The sequence below is a fragment of the Pteropus alecto genome, unplaced genomic scaffold (genome assembly GCF_000325575.1).
Source record: "Pteropus alecto unplaced genomic scaffold, ASM32557v1 scaffold202, whole genome shotgun sequence".
Classification (NCBI taxonomy): Eukaryota; Metazoa; Chordata; class Mammalia; order Chiroptera; family Pteropodidae; genus Pteropus; species Pteropus alecto.
The window spans coordinates 1376330-1394200 of record NW_006432451.1 but is presented as its reverse complement, the minus strand read 5'-3'; the positions used below and the strand labels follow the sequence as shown (position 1 = coordinate 1394200).

General features: G+C 41.0%; 1 protein-coding gene across 1 annotated transcript; it reads right to left on the bottom strand.

Annotated features, from left to right (window-relative positions):
- Window positions 1-353: 353 nt before the first annotated feature.
- On the bottom strand, window positions 354-16841 carry PPIL1 (peptidylprolyl isomerase like 1). Its single transcript, XM_006907317.3, has 4 exons — window positions 16531-16841; window positions 13077-13231; window positions 2138-2206; window positions 354-1554 (listed from the first exon to the last, which is right to left on the bottom strand). The coding sequence occupies exons 1-4, from the start codon at window positions 16584-16586 to the stop codon at window positions 1334-1336; spliced, it is 501 nt and encodes a 166-aa protein (XP_006907379.1). The 5' UTR covers window positions 16587-16841; the 3' UTR covers window positions 354-1333.
- Between the last annotated feature and the right edge of the window lie 1030 nt (window positions 16842-17871).

Genomic DNA, 17871 nt, shown 5'->3' with positions numbered 1-17871 from the left:
CCAGTTTAAGAAAGCAGACACCACAACACCTATTGCCTCTGGGCCCATAGCAGCAGGTAGGTAGGTGTATCTCTTTCAAATTTGAGGGATGGTTCGGGTCTCTCAGCACATCCACCTGGTTAATCTACAGGATGATTCCCCGTCACTCAGAAATGCTAATCGATATCACTCAACTTCTTTCTTTGGTACTGCCTTTTTAAAGTCAGACATGCTCTTGAATGGGAGAAATCCACTGGAGATCCACAAACCTAAAATAATGTGAAATCTTGAAGATGAGCCCTGCAATACTAGTTGAGATGGTTCAGAGGTTAAAATGGCTGTTAGAACTTTGTCAATATTTAAAATCACAGCAGTGATTTCAACCATCAATGGCATTTTATTTTGAAAGTTTCTATGTATTACATAGATATTAACTTCCTTTCTCTCACCGCCCCGCCCCTCGCTAAAAAATCAGAAAGATTAAAAAAAAAAAAACATATAAAATCTTAGTTTCTCTAAAGTCTTAAGTTTAAAAAAAACTGAAATGTTACTTCTCCTTTATGAGAATACTGCTTTTTAAGGAGAATTCAGTCTGTCTCTATGCTCAGTCCAGATTTCTACTCCATGGGGAAAAATGGTCAATGCTTCTGCTTCCTTTGAATAAATTCATTTCTTGATTATTACACATTATCATTCCACACTTGACACCTTCTTAGAAACTTGATTGTTAGATGCATTTTTCATTTGGCAAAAATCCAATGAGGCTTTGCGTGGGATGTCTAAGTGTCAGAAACAGCAGTATTGATGTTCTGGTTCTGAGAGGGAAAATATATGGAGAGATGCATACATTCCCGGGAAGAAGAAATGTAGGAGACTGAAATAGGGTGAGCAAAGAGTTCAGAAGGCTGACAGACACTACTTAGTTTTGAATTCTGTGGCTGTCAGCCACCAAAGACTGCAGTGTAGGTCAGAATATAAATCTCCACAGGAAGAAGTTTGGTTCGGCACTGAGAAATGATGGAGTTGGCTTCATTTTGTTCTAGAATACTAGAATACTAGAGCAGATATACACAAAAAGGAGCAGTATGGGTCATGTGCAGTGAGCAGTAACCTGTGTACAATCATGTGTGGGCATTTCTGCCAATGGTCTATCAACCTAGGCTCCAAGAGAAAAGAAGCATCCTATTAAAATACACTTCCATCTCTAACTCAACTAAGACCCCATGATTCCTTAGCTCCATGCTTTTGCAAGGCCAAAGTGAAGTTTAGAATTACACGTCATTCTAGGTCATTTGGAAGCTGGTTCTCTGGGGCCCTCTGAGAAGACCTGGGTGTACCCAAGACAGCAGCAAGACTACCCAGAAGGGTATGCCTTGATGATCTTCACATCATCCACAGGGCGGTCCTGGGAGTTTGTTTCCACCATTCCTACTCGATTCACCATTCCTATACCCTGGCACACACGGCCAAATATGGTGTGTTTGCCATCAAGCCACTGGGTGGGCGCTAGGGTCACAAAGAACTGGCTGCCATTGGTGTCCGGCCCTGCATTGGCCATTGCAAGAATTCCAGCCCCTGGTGGGAAAAAGGAAGAGAGGGAAGAGTATGAATAACTCCCATAGCTCCAACCTGGCACTACTACACCATCTCAGGGATGAAAACAAGCCAGACTTTGTTCTGGCCTCTATCATCAACCACCAGACCCAGAAAACATCCCCTCATGGCAGGCTCTCTGCCCTAGCACAAAGGCCATCAACTGCACTACCCTGATGACCTTATCTCCCTTGTCTTCACCTATTCCCTAGCTCTATCCATGATGATCCCCACTAATCACTAGACCATGTCCCCAATTCCCTTAAAATATCCCAGCAAGGTCTCCTGCTTCTTTGAGGAAGCTTTTGTTTTCCTATAGTTTATAACAGCAACATTTCAACAAGTAGGTAGAGTCTAAAACACTCAGACCAGCACTCTAAATCACTTAGGACTCAGAGAGGCACCACTTTCTCTAATCCTGTAGGGCTCTCTGTGGCGCCACAGCTGGGCAGTTACATGGCGCCATGCCATGATGTCAGGCAATTATCCAGAATCACAGCCAAAAGAATGAACTTTTAAAATCCACTCCCCTTTCCCACCCAGTCCAGCCAGATTATATACTTACCTGTGAATTTCAAGTCCGGATGAAGTTCATCTTCAAACTGCTTGCCATAGATAGATGCACCACCTCGACCTGCCACATTAGAAGATAAGAAACCAATCAGCCAGGCCCACATTCTACTTCATAGCAAAAACTGTGGCCCATGATTAAAGGATTTTTTGAAGTACAGGAAAGGGAAAGGCAGAGAATACGCCGAGCCCACTGCTAGGCATAATGCAACTAAACAGCCCAGAAGCAGAATCAAGCACTGAACCAGCACTTTCAAATAACTGGTTTCATTCACGTAAGACATTTCTTTTCAAAATAACACTAAGGGTGTTTTTCTTGCTTATTAAAATAATACGTGTTCACTGTCAAAAATGCAGAAAATACAGATCATTATCAAAAGAACATTAAAGTCCCCTGTAATCTAACCATCTACAGATAACCTCATTCATAGTTTGATATGTTAAAAGGTTTCTTAATTTTTAACATTGTTATGAGTATTTTAGACAGAAATGCCCCAAGCCCTATCTCTGTGCCCATCATAGACAATGCTGATCGATCAGCATTTTCCCCTGCTGGGCTTAGACTTGCTTCCGAATCCTTACCAACTCAGAACTCCAGGTAGCCATTTTTAAAGGATCAGAGATTTCACAAGAATTGAAACCTATCTGCTGTCCTCAACCTAGATGAATTTGCTAGCAACATCACCACCACATGTTATGTATATTATGTCCACAAGAACATGGTGCTGTGCTGGGCATCCAGGTTTTGTTAGAGCAAAATGATATGTCCAATTATTTAACTCAACCATATGTCCTGTTGAACTACTTTGGTTTCTCCAAGTTGACCAGCCAAGACAAACCGCCTGGAACAAAGTGAACACTGGATTTATCAGCCTCCTCTGCTTGTTTGGCAGCCAGAAAACAGCCCAGATGCAGGAAGCTCACCTCCTTTTACAGTCTGCTGTGAAAGTAACATGTTAAAGCACCGTGTCTACCCCCAGAGGCCCCTGGGCCTGGGCTATGGTGTTTCCATGGAAAAAGAAATCCTTTGCTTTACCTTTTAGGATGCTCTACCACAGGGAGCCTGTCACAGCCCCCATTCATACAAAGAGAAATGGGGGTGAACCCTAACAGACTCAGGGGATACCTGGCCCAGGCTACCTATGCTTCTGGAAAATTACTGAACTACAAAACTATGTAAACATTTATTCCAGAAAGTCTAACCTGCCAGTATACCTCCAAACAGCAATTATGTAACCAATACATTCCCTCTGACTACAGAGTGAAGGTTCCTGTCTGTGGTTTGAGGGGGAGGGGTGGTTAGTGAAAGTGATAGGGCTGAAGATGACAGAGAGAGATGGCTGCGGTGGCAAACAGGTCAAACTCTACATCCAGGCCTTGAGTGAGCAAGCTGAAGATGAAGTTCAGTAGTGCGCTGTCCACCTGTGGGCTGAGCCTTGGAAGTATGATGCCTGCAAGCTGAGGGCTGCCAGAATGAAACCTCGAGGCTACTGAAACCCATCATATAAATGGCACTACAAACAAGAACAGGATAGGCCAGCCAGGAGTCACAGATGAAGCCTGGGGACATTAAGCCACCAGAAGGAGATGAGAGGAAAGAAAGTGGAGGCATCCTTTTTACTCATTGGGCAGTTTACCAACTGCAACTAGATTGGGCCTCTATAGCACCATTCACTCATAATATGTTATCTTTTCATAACTTAATTCAATTCAGTAGGATTTGTAGCAAAATGTCAGCAAGACAAATAATTCCAATCGAAACATTCCTTTGAGCATGTGGAATGGGGAACTGGCAGGGGGACAGGGAGTGATTAAAGAGTTCTCTGGTGCAGACCAGGCTACACAGATAACAAGATCACTTAATGAACCTGATCACTTAATGAACCCGACAATTTGGAAACCTTGCTGTCAAAAATCTGCTGTGTGCCTGGTCTAATAAAGATACAATGGAGGCGGGCACAGACCTGTTTTCTAAACTTTGTACTCTCAAAGTTCTTTTACTCTCCTGTCTTCTCTTTTAAACATTTATTCAATGTATTTAATATTTCAGGTATACGAAAGATACAAAGAATATGATAAACAATTGTGTACCCTTCCCTAAGGAAATAAAGCATAGCAAATCCAGTTGAAGACCCTATGCACACACTCTCTGTATCCCTCCCCACCCACCACTCTCCCAAGAGCTAACTGCTTCAAAGAACTGCATTTCCATCTCAGGTAACCGCTATTCTGACCAAGAGTCTTGTCATTTCCGTGCATTTTCTTTTTTACTACTATGTATGCATCCCTTAAAATATTGTATCGTTGTTTTACATGTTTTTAGGTTTATATAAATATAAATAGTATTATACTCTATGTATTCTTCTGCAATTGGTTTTCTTCTATTCACTATTGTGATAGTTCGCCTATTCTGTTCCATGCAGCTCTCTGGAGTATTCATTCCACTGTATGATTGCAATGCCAATCTCATATTTTCTCATGTTGATGGTTCTTTAGGATCTTTTCAATACTTTGTTATTATAAACCAAGCTGCAATAACCATTCTTATACTGTCTCTCAAACATAAGTGCAGGAGCTCTCAGGGACTCTACCTCATGGGGGATATATATTGCAGGGTCAGTTTATGAGTATTTCACCATTACCAGATTTTCCAACTACCTTTCCAGATAAAGCCCCAGTGTGCACCCCCACTCACAGTACTCTCATTCTTACTCTTACTGCTCTAGGCCCTTTTGCCAAACTTTCTAATTTGTATCAGTCTGAGGTGTCAGAGCTCTTCTGTTGTTTTAACCTGTGTTGCCCTGAAGTTGTGCAGTTTCATATTTATTGGCTATTTAGCTTTCCTCCTCTATGAACAGCCACTTTTCTATTGAGTGGTTTGACATTTTAAATTTTATGTATACTGTAATTATGTATAATTACAGTATTAGTATTCTGGATATTAATCCTTTGTCAGTTAATGCTCTTGTGAATACTCTCTTCCAGTTGACTTTCTTCACTTTTTTAATGGGGTCTTCTGGTACATAGTTTTTGCATTTGAAATTCTATAATCTTTTCTATATGTCTAAGCGTTGTTTAAAAAAAAAAAATCTTTCCTTATCCCCAAGTCTCTTCATCTTTCTCCTGCTCAGTGTTGTGGAAACTTCTCCAGATGTACTAGAAAGCCATCTAAGACATGCAGAGTGGTCTCTTCCACAGAGGTTACCATACTTGGTATTACTTGTCCCCACCACTTGCTCCCATGTTACAACTGAAGGGACTACAAATTAATATCCTGCCCCCAAACTGAATAGGCCAGGGACCCATATGGAGGCCCACATGAAAACTGTGTCCACCCGGGGCACTTGACACTGGAATGTAACTGACCAAACCAATCAAAGCCTCTCCTCTGGCAAGAGAACCTTTAACAGACATTGTAGGTTAGCTGTCCTCTGAGCATTTCCAACTCCTTCTCCACAGCTTGCCTCAACCTCAGAGACAAGGAAGGCAGGTACTGACCATTCCCTTTTGCAGCTAGGAGTGGCCAGGTGACCCATTTCTGACTTACTAATATAACAAGAAGCCTGTTGAATAGAGATTCTGGGAAATCTAATATCTCCCAGATAAGAAGGGACAAGCTTTCCTGATAAGAAAGGATAAACACACTCCTTTGTCTTTCACCTTAGCTCTTTCTCCATCTTTCTTTTTTGGAAGCAGAGGTGATGTCAAGAACAGCAGCAGCCATCTTGCAACCATAAGACAAGTGTAAGAACAAAAGCCAATACACTAACAAGGGCAGAGTGAGAAGACATAGCAAGCCTGGGTCCCTGACTACTCTTCTGGGCAGCTGAACCAATGCCGGCAACCGCTTACCTCCATTCTGTTATGTAAGAAAAACAAAAGCTCTCTTTGTTTAAGCCATTGTGGTTGAGTTTTCTGCTACTAAGAGCCAAAAGCATCCCAAGTTAATAGAATCACTTTGTTAGTAACTGAGTAGGAAGGGAGAACTGACTAGTGGAGCTGCTGATGGATTACCAGGGCAAATGCCAGGTACCAGATCTAACACAGGAAACAAAGCTACGGTTTTCCAAGAAGCTTTGTAGTTTTTTGTTTGTTTTGTTTTGTTTTAACGCCTACAGCACCTGGTATTCCTAGGTGGTCTCCCATCCAAGTACTAACCAGGCCCGACCCTGCTTAGCTTCTGAGATCAGACGAGATTGGGCACGTTCAGGCTTTGCAGTTCTTAAGATGGAATACTCTCTTCCTCACTTGCCTTTGGGGTCGGACAGATCTGGATTTCGGTTTCAACTCCACCACCTACTAGCTGTGTAACTTTAAGCAAGACACCCTCTCTAATCCTCAGTTTCCTTGAATGCAAAATAGGAATAATAGTACTTATGTCTCATAGGACTGTAATAAGAACTAAATGAGATAATGCACAGAAACTATGTAGTGTATGTATAAAATGAAGTGAACACAGAAGTATCAGCAATGATGAGCTCAGCATTTTCCGTGAGAGGCAACTGGGTTGTGATTAATAGTCCACCTTAGGATCCAGTCGGCCTGGGTTTATGCCAGTTCTTCGGTCCTTAAACCTCCACCATTCCCTCGCTGCTCTTTGCTCTTTGTGGATGGATAACTTTCCTTCTTATTTCACTGAGAAGAAAGTGTAAGAGAACTTTCACAGGCTCTCATCACCAAATCCTCTTCCTTTCCTATGTTATTAATACACTGTATGAATAAAGTGTTCATATGACCATCTCACTACCACATACCTAATGAATTCCATTCACCTTGAGAACTTTGCAACTATAATTTCTCCCTTTCTTATATCAATTTTGCTTTGTAGCAGATTGTTCCTATCAGCATAAAAACATGGTATTAACATTGCTTGTCTTAAAAAAATACTCCGCCTCCTACTATCTCCCTATTTTTCTGCATCACTTGACAGAAAAACTCCTCAAAAAAAGCTGTCAACACTTGGTGTCTCTGCTTCCTCTCCTGCCTCTTGAATGCTCTCTATTTAGCCTTTTGTCTTCATCACTCCACTAAAACTGCTCTTGTAAAAGTCATCAGTGACCTCCATGTCACTAAATCCAATGGTCAATCCTCAGGCCTCACCCGGCTTGATCCATAAACAGGTGTTACCCTAATAAAATCTCTCGAATATCTAACTCTGTCTTGGCATCCGCTTCTCACTTCTCGGTGGACCAGAATCCACAGAATCACAGAATCACTATCATCCTAATCTAAACTACCAAATTCTAGTTTTGATAACAATGAAAGCTTCTAATTGGTCTCCTTGCTTCCGGCCTTGCCTCCCCTTTCCTCACCAGTCTATTTTCTACCTGGAAGCCAGGGGGATCCTTTTAAAACAAGTCTCATTGTGGCGGCTTAAAATCCTCTAGTGACATTTCATCACACTTAAGACAAAATCCAGTCTTTACCACAATTAACAAGACTCTCCATGGTATGGGACCCTGCTATCCTTCCAAGTCACCTCCTGCCACTTTCCCCCTCACTTACCTGCTCCAGCCACACTGGCTTCTGTGCTGTTTCTTGCCAAGCACGCCCTGGTCTAAGGCCTCTGACTGCTGTTCCCTCTGGAGTATCCTTGCCTGTGACAGTCTTACGGCTCATTACTTCACTTTATTCAGAACTCTGTTCAAATGCCACCTTATCAGCGAGGTCTTTCTTCCTTAATCACACTACCAAAAATAGCACATCCCTCATTCTCTATTCCAGCAGTTCTCAACCAGGGGTGACTTTGCTCCCTGGGGACATTGGACAACATATGGAGACATTTTTGGTTGTCACACTGAGAGGTTCTACTGGCATCTAGCGGGGTAGAGGTCAGGGACGCAGCTAAACATCTTACAATGCACAGGATAGCCCCCCCCACAACAAATTATTATCCAGCCCAAACTGTCAACAGTGCCCTGGTTGAGAATCCCTGTTCCTGCTCTATGCCCTTATACGTCATTTCTTCCATACCATTTGTCACGACCTGACAGTATATTACGTACTCATTTGTTCATTGTCTCTCCCACTAGAATGAGAGCTCCACAAGGGCTTTCTTATTCACTAGTGTATTCTCATAGAACAATGCCTGGACAATAGTAGGAGACTAACATTTGTTAAATGAACTAATAACTAAAATAAATAATAACCATATATTTTTTGAGCTCCTATTGTGTCAAGCCAGTGCTAACCATGTTATGAAAATGAGCTTATTTACTACCCACAACAACCCCATGAGTTGCATATAACCACACTCCCCATTTATAGATAAGAAGGCTCAGCAAGGTTACATAACTTGTCTACATTTAATAAGTGTTCATGTGAAGCCAAGATTCAACCCCAAGCCTACCCCAGGCTCTGCAAACCCTGCTATTCACGCCCTTACTACATTACCTTACCATATGTCTATGGCTGGATTACATATTTTTCTCACATATTTTCTCACACATTTTTCCTCACATATTTTTCTTACCACAGACTCTAGAGTCCCTAACGGTCCCTAAATAATGTTAAATTCGAACTCCTGTCTAGGAGTCTCCATAAACTGGCCCCATCTTACCCGCCACCATACTATGTCCTACAACTGCACTCTACCCCAAATTGCTCCTTTACTGTCCCCCAAACATGCAGTTCAGAGGCCTTAGAAATCACATCTTCTGCATTTGTCCTGGGTGTGGAGAGGTGGCTGGGTTACGTCACAGAGCCAGTACAGTGGGTGAGACATAACACCTGGGGTGGTCAGCTCTCCTTCACACCCCACATGCCTCTGTCCCTCATGTCTCCGTTCCGTACTCATTCTTCTTCCTAAATACAAAATGCCCTTCCCTGTCCTCCTAAGAGTTAATTCTACATTCCTTCAAGGCCCACCTCAAAATACACTTCCTTCTCATTCTAATCCCATTCCATTGTACTTTTTTTATTATTAATTAGTTCAACCTATGTTATATAATAATCCCTAATATACCACCATATATTTACTTATTTATTTTATTATTATTTTCTAGATATTTCTTATAATGACTATCTTGTTTTCTTAGCAGGGTGAGGAGTTCTGCAAGGAAAAGAAAAATGCCTTGACTTTTAATGTTTAAGTGCCCCTCACAGGCCTTAGAATAGCACAAGACCTAGCAAATATTCATCAAATGAATAAAATTAACAATGAGCTTTCTGTTCAACACATTAAATTTCAGGTGTTCCTGAGGCTACCAAGAGGAGAGATGAAACCAGAGTGAGGGTGACACACAGCATAATCAGCACGTAATTAATCACTGCAATCACGACAGCTAGTGAGCACTGTGAGGCTAAGTGCAGAGCAGGAAGAGCAAAAAGAGGAGCTGGATAGGATGCTGTGTGTTGCAGGGAAGAAAGAAAGAGAAGTTAGTAGAAGCAGATAAAAGACATTGAGAAGGCTAAGTAAAGAGCCAGCATAAAGGTATTACAATAAGGGAAATGTACAAGAAGAGAAATGGTTTAAAATGAGGCAGGAAGTCAGAAAGTATTTGAATTAAGAAAGCGTATGGCACATATGTATCAGAAAGACCATGGAAAGAATGGGTCCATCAGACTGAGGGGCAGCCAAGGATGGAAATGGTGCACTGTCTTGCCGAAGAGCCCAGGATGCCATATACTGCTCATCTGAGATTTTTAGCAAAAACGTGTTACTTAATCAGCTAGCAGTTTATATCAGTGGCCTGGGAGGGCCTAACGCCTGTTTGCCTTCAACTATAGACCTGCCAGCAGGCTTAGTGCAATCATTGATTATATTTGAGGCTGGATGCAATTATTTGGAAATCTTCTGAGTGATTCAATTTTATTAAAATTACATCCTGAAAATGTGACATTATGAAGGATTGAGAACAACCACAGAAATATAGGGAAGCTCTGGCATGAGCAATTCACACTGAGTCACTTCCAATTCTTTTACCCAAATCATGGACTCTCTCAGTTCACTGGTGTTATGAATTAAGATGTTATCTCATAATAACAATGAAAGAGAAGGAGATAGGACAGAAGTACATCAAAGCTGAGGCAGGACACTTTCAGATAAAGAATACACAAAAAATAAAGCAAACACAAAAAATTCAAATTTAAAAAGCCAAAGCTTCACTAGAATCAACCAAATAAGAAAAAGGAAACCAACTTACTCCAAAAATTCTGAAAAGAGTCAGCCAAGGAAAGAAATAAAAGATTTACCTGCCTGTACTCCCTAAAAATTATAATTAGGAAAGGAAGAGTGTCACCCAGAAATTCTCAGAAATATCCTCCAATTTTGAGAAGCCAACAGAGAGAATGGGTGAGTAGCCCTGAAAAAGTTAAGGAAAGGTCCACACATACCACAGGTACTCAGGAGTGACAGGATGGGCTACCAGTGCTGGCCACCTTGAGAAGGTTGTGGGGAGAGGCACTGGCTTCCTAGCCCACTTCAGGAACTCAGTCTCTGAGAAAACATAATCCAAGAAGGGCTTCTCCGTGGCTGTCTCAGGCTATAGATGCTTCAATAAAATTAAGAATCCAATAAAACAAGCGCTCAAAGACAAGATAATACATCAACAGATGAAGGCAAAGACTGCAGAGCTAAGGAAACCAATTTAGAGCCAAATGACATCAATACAGCACTAATAAATAAATTAGAGCAGTAAAGAACAGAACAGACATGACTAGAAATTGAATAAGGCACAGAATAAAGGTAAAGGTCTGAGATTATTTTAGTCATTGCAGGAAAAAATGGAAAAATATCATCTCAGACACTCAAAAGAAATGTGATTGATATGGAAGGCAAAGGTGATGAAACAAAGAAAAAAGGATAACTAGTTTCCTGAAATAGAAAATCCAATAACAGAGAAAATATTCAGAAATACAAATAAAAATTTCCCCTGAACTGACAGAAGTAGTAAATCTCAGTATTCTCCAAAGCCATGTTCAAAACCAGGTGATAGAACAGAAGTATCTAAAAAGATCTGAGGGAATGAGTACGGCCCAGGAATAATATACCTAGTCACGGTCTTTGTCATGCAGAAATTCTCAAACATGATTGAGTTAAAAATATAACACCCTTCAACTCTTGCAATAAAAACCACTCGACAGGAAATTCTGCCTGCTAGCACTTATGAATAGAAAAGTCTAGTGGTGAGCACCAACCTTCTGAAATGTAGAACCCATACTGTCGCTGAAGGAATCATGGATATAGAATGGAAAATGTTGTAAACTCCAACAAATGCTCTAAGTTTTAATATAATACTTTTTGTTTTCAAAAACAATAGCATGCATGATACCTCCTATTCTCTTGAAATTATTTCCATTTAGCTATTCATCCATCTATCCTTTTAACTAGGTATCTGAAAAGGCTAATGTCTAGAATAATGGCCGCCAAAAGTTAACAATGATCATTTCTGAGGAGAGGTGGGATATTGAGGGAATACTTAATGGTGCTTAGAAATCTTTAGGAGGTATACTTATGAGTGATTTTTTTTTAACTTTCTCATATATTCTATATTTTGAAATGTGTCCATATATGTTGAAAAAATTGAATGCCTCTGGTCATAAAGGCTTAATAAAGAACTGAGAATGACAAAAAAGAACAAGACTAAGAAAAGACTCTCTGCCACAGAGAGAACCAAGCTTATTTAAAGGCAAAGAGCAGGAACAGGAATTAGCCGAGAAAAATAATGCAGACTGAGAAGTAATGGCCCTTTAAACTAATAACTTAATAAATTAATAAATTTCACTAATAAATCCCATCTAAATGACAATAACTCCCAAATTCATACCTCCATCTCAGACCTTTTTCCATGAACTCCACACTCATATCCCATTACTTACTCAACATCTCTACTTGAAGATCTGACAAGTATTTCAAATACATGTCCAAACCAAAATCAAATCCTTAATCTTCTCCCTCCAAATATGTTCCTCTCTTGGCCTTCTCCACCTCACTAAATTCAAGTCAAAAATTTTGAAGATGCTCTTTACTATCTCTTTCTCTTTCACACCTACCCACCCCTTAATCCAATCTCAGCAAATCCCATTGGCTCTATTTCTATCAAAACATCATCTCAATCCAGTCACTTCTCACCACCTTTTCTACTATCTGCCTAGTCCAATCACGTTATTTCTGAACTGGATGATTAGAGCAGCCTTCTTTTCCCAGCTCTCACTCTTGCCCCTCTATCTATTCTCCGAACAGCAGCCACAGTGATCTTTTTAAAGCATAGGTCAGATCATGTCACTCCTTTACTCAAAACTCTCTCATGGCTCCCATCTTATTCAGAATAAAACCTAATGTCTCTAACATGCCCTAAAAGGTCCCACATGATCTCCTGCATAGGCTCCTGCCTCATAGCCTCTGGGCCCGCTCTTTCCTCCACTTACTTAGACTTCGTTAAAGTCTCTGCTCCAATAACATCTACTCAGAGAGGACCTCCTTGACCTTTCTATTAAAACTGCATCCCCACATCCCTTTCTTGCTTTACTGAGAGCAGGAAGTTCTTTTCTTTGTTCATGACTATATCCCTAGAGCTTAGAAAAGTATCTGACACAATGTAGGTACTCAATATTTGTTAAATGAATGAATTAATTAAAAAAAAAAAAAAAACCCAACAGTATTATACCTTTCTCAAAACATTGCAAATGTCTTTCTTTACTTCTGATTATCAGACTACTCTATATATTACTACAACTCAGGCAAATATTATTTGCTCTTAGTAAGCAATACATAGAAGTTATGAGAAACTCTATAAAGCCAAGGAGTCAAGATTAGTTATGGTCAATTTCGCATGGGTGTGTGGGGAAGGGTGTGTGCTACAGAGGGCACAGAGGGCAGTAATAGTCACCAGAATCACTAACCTAGTCCCTGTTATGTGGAAGAGAGCCCTGACTGCCTCACACCCAGTTAGGACAGAATGAAACTTCAGAAACTAATGTTGTCTTAACTGTACCTGTCCCTGTTGGGTCGCCTCCCTGGATCATGAAGTCTTTGATGATTCTGTGGAATTTGGTGCCATTGTAGTAACCTCGACGAGCCAATTCAGCAAAGTTCTTACAGGTCTTTGGAGCATGCTTCCAGTACAGCTCCAGCACAATGATCCCCATGCTGCAGGGGGAAGAGGACAGTAGAGCTCCAGTCAAGAACAAGGTCCCATCTGACAGGAATATTGAGACTGCTCCAAGACTCTTCATTTTCAAGTTGTAAGTCATGTAATTGTGGTAAACATCCGATTTCATGCTCAGCAAAGGAAAACAACACAATGCAAATAACACGAACACAGTTATCTCCTTTGAGTAAAATGTGCAGAGGCAGCTTCTGGTACTTCTTTTAAGCAAAATAATCGTGGACAACTAAAAATTTTGACAGCTTATATATAAAAATAATCCAATCAGAAACTAATATAACCAGCCTCTAAATTGGGGGTGAGGGGGTGGGGATCTTATTCTTAATTTGTAATTTTTTTTTAAAGGAAGACATTAAAATACCAGAAATTCGTATTTATTTATACATGCATAGGTTTCTGCGTAGGGGTGGAAACTGGGTAAATGGGGGACAGGAAGGTTTTCAATGAATACCTTTTTATTTTTTTAATTTTTTTTTATTATTATTTATGCCTACAGCACCTGGTCTTCCTAGGTGGTCTCCCATCCAAGTACTAACCAGGCCCGACCCTGCTTATCTTCTGAGATCAGACATCAGGCTTGTTCATGCCCATAGACCAGTGACTCCACTGGTGCACAAACCCAGGACCTTCTGCGTGTAAAGCAGACAGGCTAACCGCTACTCTATGGAACCACGTCTAATGAATATCTTTTTTAAACTTGTGTATTTTTGAATGATGTAAATATGTTAACCTATTCATAAAAATTTTTAACGGAAAAAAAAGTACAGTTCATGTGTATTTAGGAAGGGGTGCAACTCAGGCAAAACCTGATTACTACAAACCTTTCTACCTACCTAATGTAATGAGCACTTTCCCCTGCAAAAGTACTGCTAAGGAAAAGACGTAAAAGATGTAGGACAGGTGCCTTCCCTCCACTCCATCACTCACCTAAACTTTAAACAACAGAATGTGAAAATAGAGTCAACTCTGTATAGCCTGAATAGCCAGTGTCAAGCACAGTGTAAGCACTCTACAAATACTTCCTCACTATTGTTATGGATAAGTTCTTGGAAACTGCAACTTTTAGCGTAAGGAGATGTATAATGAAAATAATTTTACCATAGGCTAACTGATACAAACAAGAGTTAAGTTCCCGTGGCATACTTCTGGTCATAAAAACATCACCAAACTTCTAAATACTCAAAACATTTCTACTTTTTTACACTGACATCAATGTGAGCTATGCATACATTTACGAAAGATTAATAAAAACAAGTAAGATAATCATTTTCTAAACTGCTTATTCCGGTTCAGGGTCTCTGGTGGCTGGAGCCCATCCAGGCAGCTTAGGGCAAAAGGCGCAAACCAACCCTGGACAAGACATCCATCCAGGGTGCACTCACACTCACTCTAGGACAATTTAGACACATTAATTCACCTAACATGCACACTTTTGGGACTTGGTAGGAAACCGGAGTACCAGGAGGTAACCCACACAGACAGGAGGAGAACATGCAAACTCCACAGAGACAGTGGCCCTGGCTGGGAATTGTTCCTTTTTTTTCAACAACAAGAAGGATAATGAATGAAATGTTATTTGAGAGACCCGCTGTATTTGTGATATGTGCCAGAACATAGCTTTCTGCTGGCAATTTATCCTTCACACAATTCATATTTAACACAGATTAGTGATTAGTCTGCAAGGCACAGTTCTAGGTGCTTTTCCCTTCATTGAGCTTACATTTTGGTGGATATTTTTAAAATACAGATAATAACTTCTGGGAATGGCAATCAGGAAGCACCCATACAACTTTGAAATGTCCAAACTTTTTAACAGCAATTTCAACTTCTAACTATTCTACAGAAAAACTTACTAAAGTGCTGAAGGATACAATAGGTGCAAGGATGTCCATTCCAGTATTTGTTACTTAAAAAAAATACAGATGTCCTTCGAAGAGGGAATGACTAAAATATGCAATATACATACTATGGAAGGCTTCATGTATTAGTGAAAGAAAGGCAAATTACAGTGGAAAACATATATACAGTATGTGATCCTATTTTTGTTTAAAAATAGAACATAAAAGAGAGATGTATATAATATACATAGGAAAAGATCTGGCAGATCATCCAAAAAACTATTAAAAGGGAGGGGTGGCTTTCACTGCTTATTCTATACACTTGTACACTGCTTGGATTTAAATTTCAATTTACTTTGTAGTTTTTAAAAAATGTTAACAGATGACCTCAGAAATTACTCTCAAACTGGGGCCTGAAGAGGTAGAATATTGCCGTATATGAAGGTGGGGAAGATGCCTGGGAGCCGAAGTAGCAGCTGATAAAACTGTGCTCTGGTGGAAAACAGCATAGGGAAGAACAGAAATAAGACAGAGAGAAGGTGGCTGGACCCTGGCTACTGATGGGGAAATGGCAGAAGATGTTTGAAGAAAATCATCTTGTATGTCAGACTATAAAGTTTTAATTTTATAGTGTTGTAGCAGTAAGAAGTTATTTACTGTTATTTGTTCTACTTTGGAAAGATCACTTAAAACTTCTTCCAAAGAGGCAATGCAATGAACAGGGCTGAAGAACCTAGCATGTGAAGCAGACATATCAGGCTCCAAATGAGGTTTCCCTACTTACTAGCTGTGCGGCTTTAGTTAAACCATTTAATCTGTAAGTTTTGGCATTTCCATGATAAAATTGTTGAAAAGGTGTTATAACACCTACACGATTTGAGTTGCTAGGAGGATTAAACTAAATGTGATGCTATACATCAGGGGCACCACACTGGCTGCTGATTGGTGCTCAGTTATACCACTCTTCAACAGTGGGGGAAATGTGCTTCTTCCTGTGTTCTCTTAATAATTTTTTTATACAACTGTAGTACCTACAACGTTACATCTGTGCTACTTATCACGTTAATATTTACATATCTGTCTCCTTCACTATACTGTAAGCTCCTAAAGGCAAGGCCATGTGTGTTTTATCCACTTCTGCATCTTCAGATGCCAATCCCACGATCCGGCCGGTAGACTCAAAACACGACTGTTGAATGAATGAATGAATGAATGAATGAATGAATGAACGAACGAACGAACGAACGGAGGAGTGGGTACGGAGTCGGTGCGGAGCTCAGACGTGGACAGCGGCGGTCCCCACTCAGCCCTCACGGCTGCCGCTCCACGCCTCTCCACGAGGCCGGTTTCCTAAGGAGCGCGCCAGGAACCCAGCCCAGCGGCAAAGCCTGGGCTCTGCGTCGCCTCCGCCAGCCCAGCCCCAAAGGCCCGACCCCCCTCACCTGGTCTCCAAGTATACGTTGGGAGGCTGCCAGGAGTCTGGCGGGATCGCCGCCATAGCGATGCCGGCGGAATTATTCTCCAGCAACGGCTACTTCCGGTGTCGATTCGCTAGGGACCTGAAGCTGCAGCGCACACTTCCGGCCCCCGCCGTTCAACTCGTCAAGGCTTGGGGAGTTGAGAAAAGAAGAACCCCACCTGCAAGGCCGAGCAGCTACGGTGCGAGGCGAAAACAGGCTGGTCGCAAGGCTGGAGAAAAAAGCAAGTTCCATTAGAGGTGTTCTCCAAGTGGGGAATACTGTGTCACTCTTCGGACACTCTGATTGGTTCGTTTAGGCGTGGAAGGCGGGAACAATCAGCAAATCTGCACTCTGGTTGGGATGTGTCCTAACTTTCAATTCGAAGGATTTCTTAGTCCCACTGTTGGGCAGGGCCCAGAAGAGAAGGAAGCGAATGAATGGGAATAGAGTTGAGAGATGCCAGTAGCTAGCTTTGATAAGGTGCTGCACAATGTACATAGCGCTTACACTTTATTATCTTGTCTACTTCACAAAGCAATCCTGCAAAGCAGACATTATCATGCTCATTTTTCGGATGTGAAAACTGGGACTCAGCAGTTAGATGACTTGTTTAATTGCCGATGGACATACAACAAATTTGAGCCTCCAGACTCCAAAGGCAGAGAGTATGGGGAGAGAGGGGAGGGCCCAGAAAAAAATGAGAGATAAAGATAAGGAGAGACAGGAGAATGAAGATCAAAGGGGTCAGGGCCCCAAGGTTATTAGAAGGATTTATTCAGGGTCAAAGGAGGAAAAGCAAAGTAGAGGCACTGCGAGGAAGTTGAGCTAGAGGACAAGAAAGAAAAGGGGTAAATAAGTTCATATAGTAAATGCTTTGCACACCACTTAATAATGATGGCTAAATGAATGCTTACTTTGCACTAGACATGGAGCTAAGCGCTGTTGTGTATTTTCACATTGTTAAAATCAAACACAAATGGAGACCAGACTTGAAAATTCCCTGAGCAGACAAACCAGTTTAGTCATGCAAGCAAAAGTTGATTTAGCTTATTCTCGTAAAACAAGCAGAACTTAGGCCACTTCTTGTTAATACCTATGAAAATCGTAAACAAAACTTAAACCATTCCTCAAAACTGAATGTGAGGTAACAACTTTTAACCCATTCTCTATCTCTAGGAAAACTCTAATTTTATAACCAATCACTGTGAAGAATAAACAGCCACTGCCTTCTCACTGTGTAAGCTGCTTTATCACAATACACCCCTCAGCCTCATTCTGTGTTCTGAGTGCTCTCAGTTTGCAAACTGTGTATGTGTACAATAA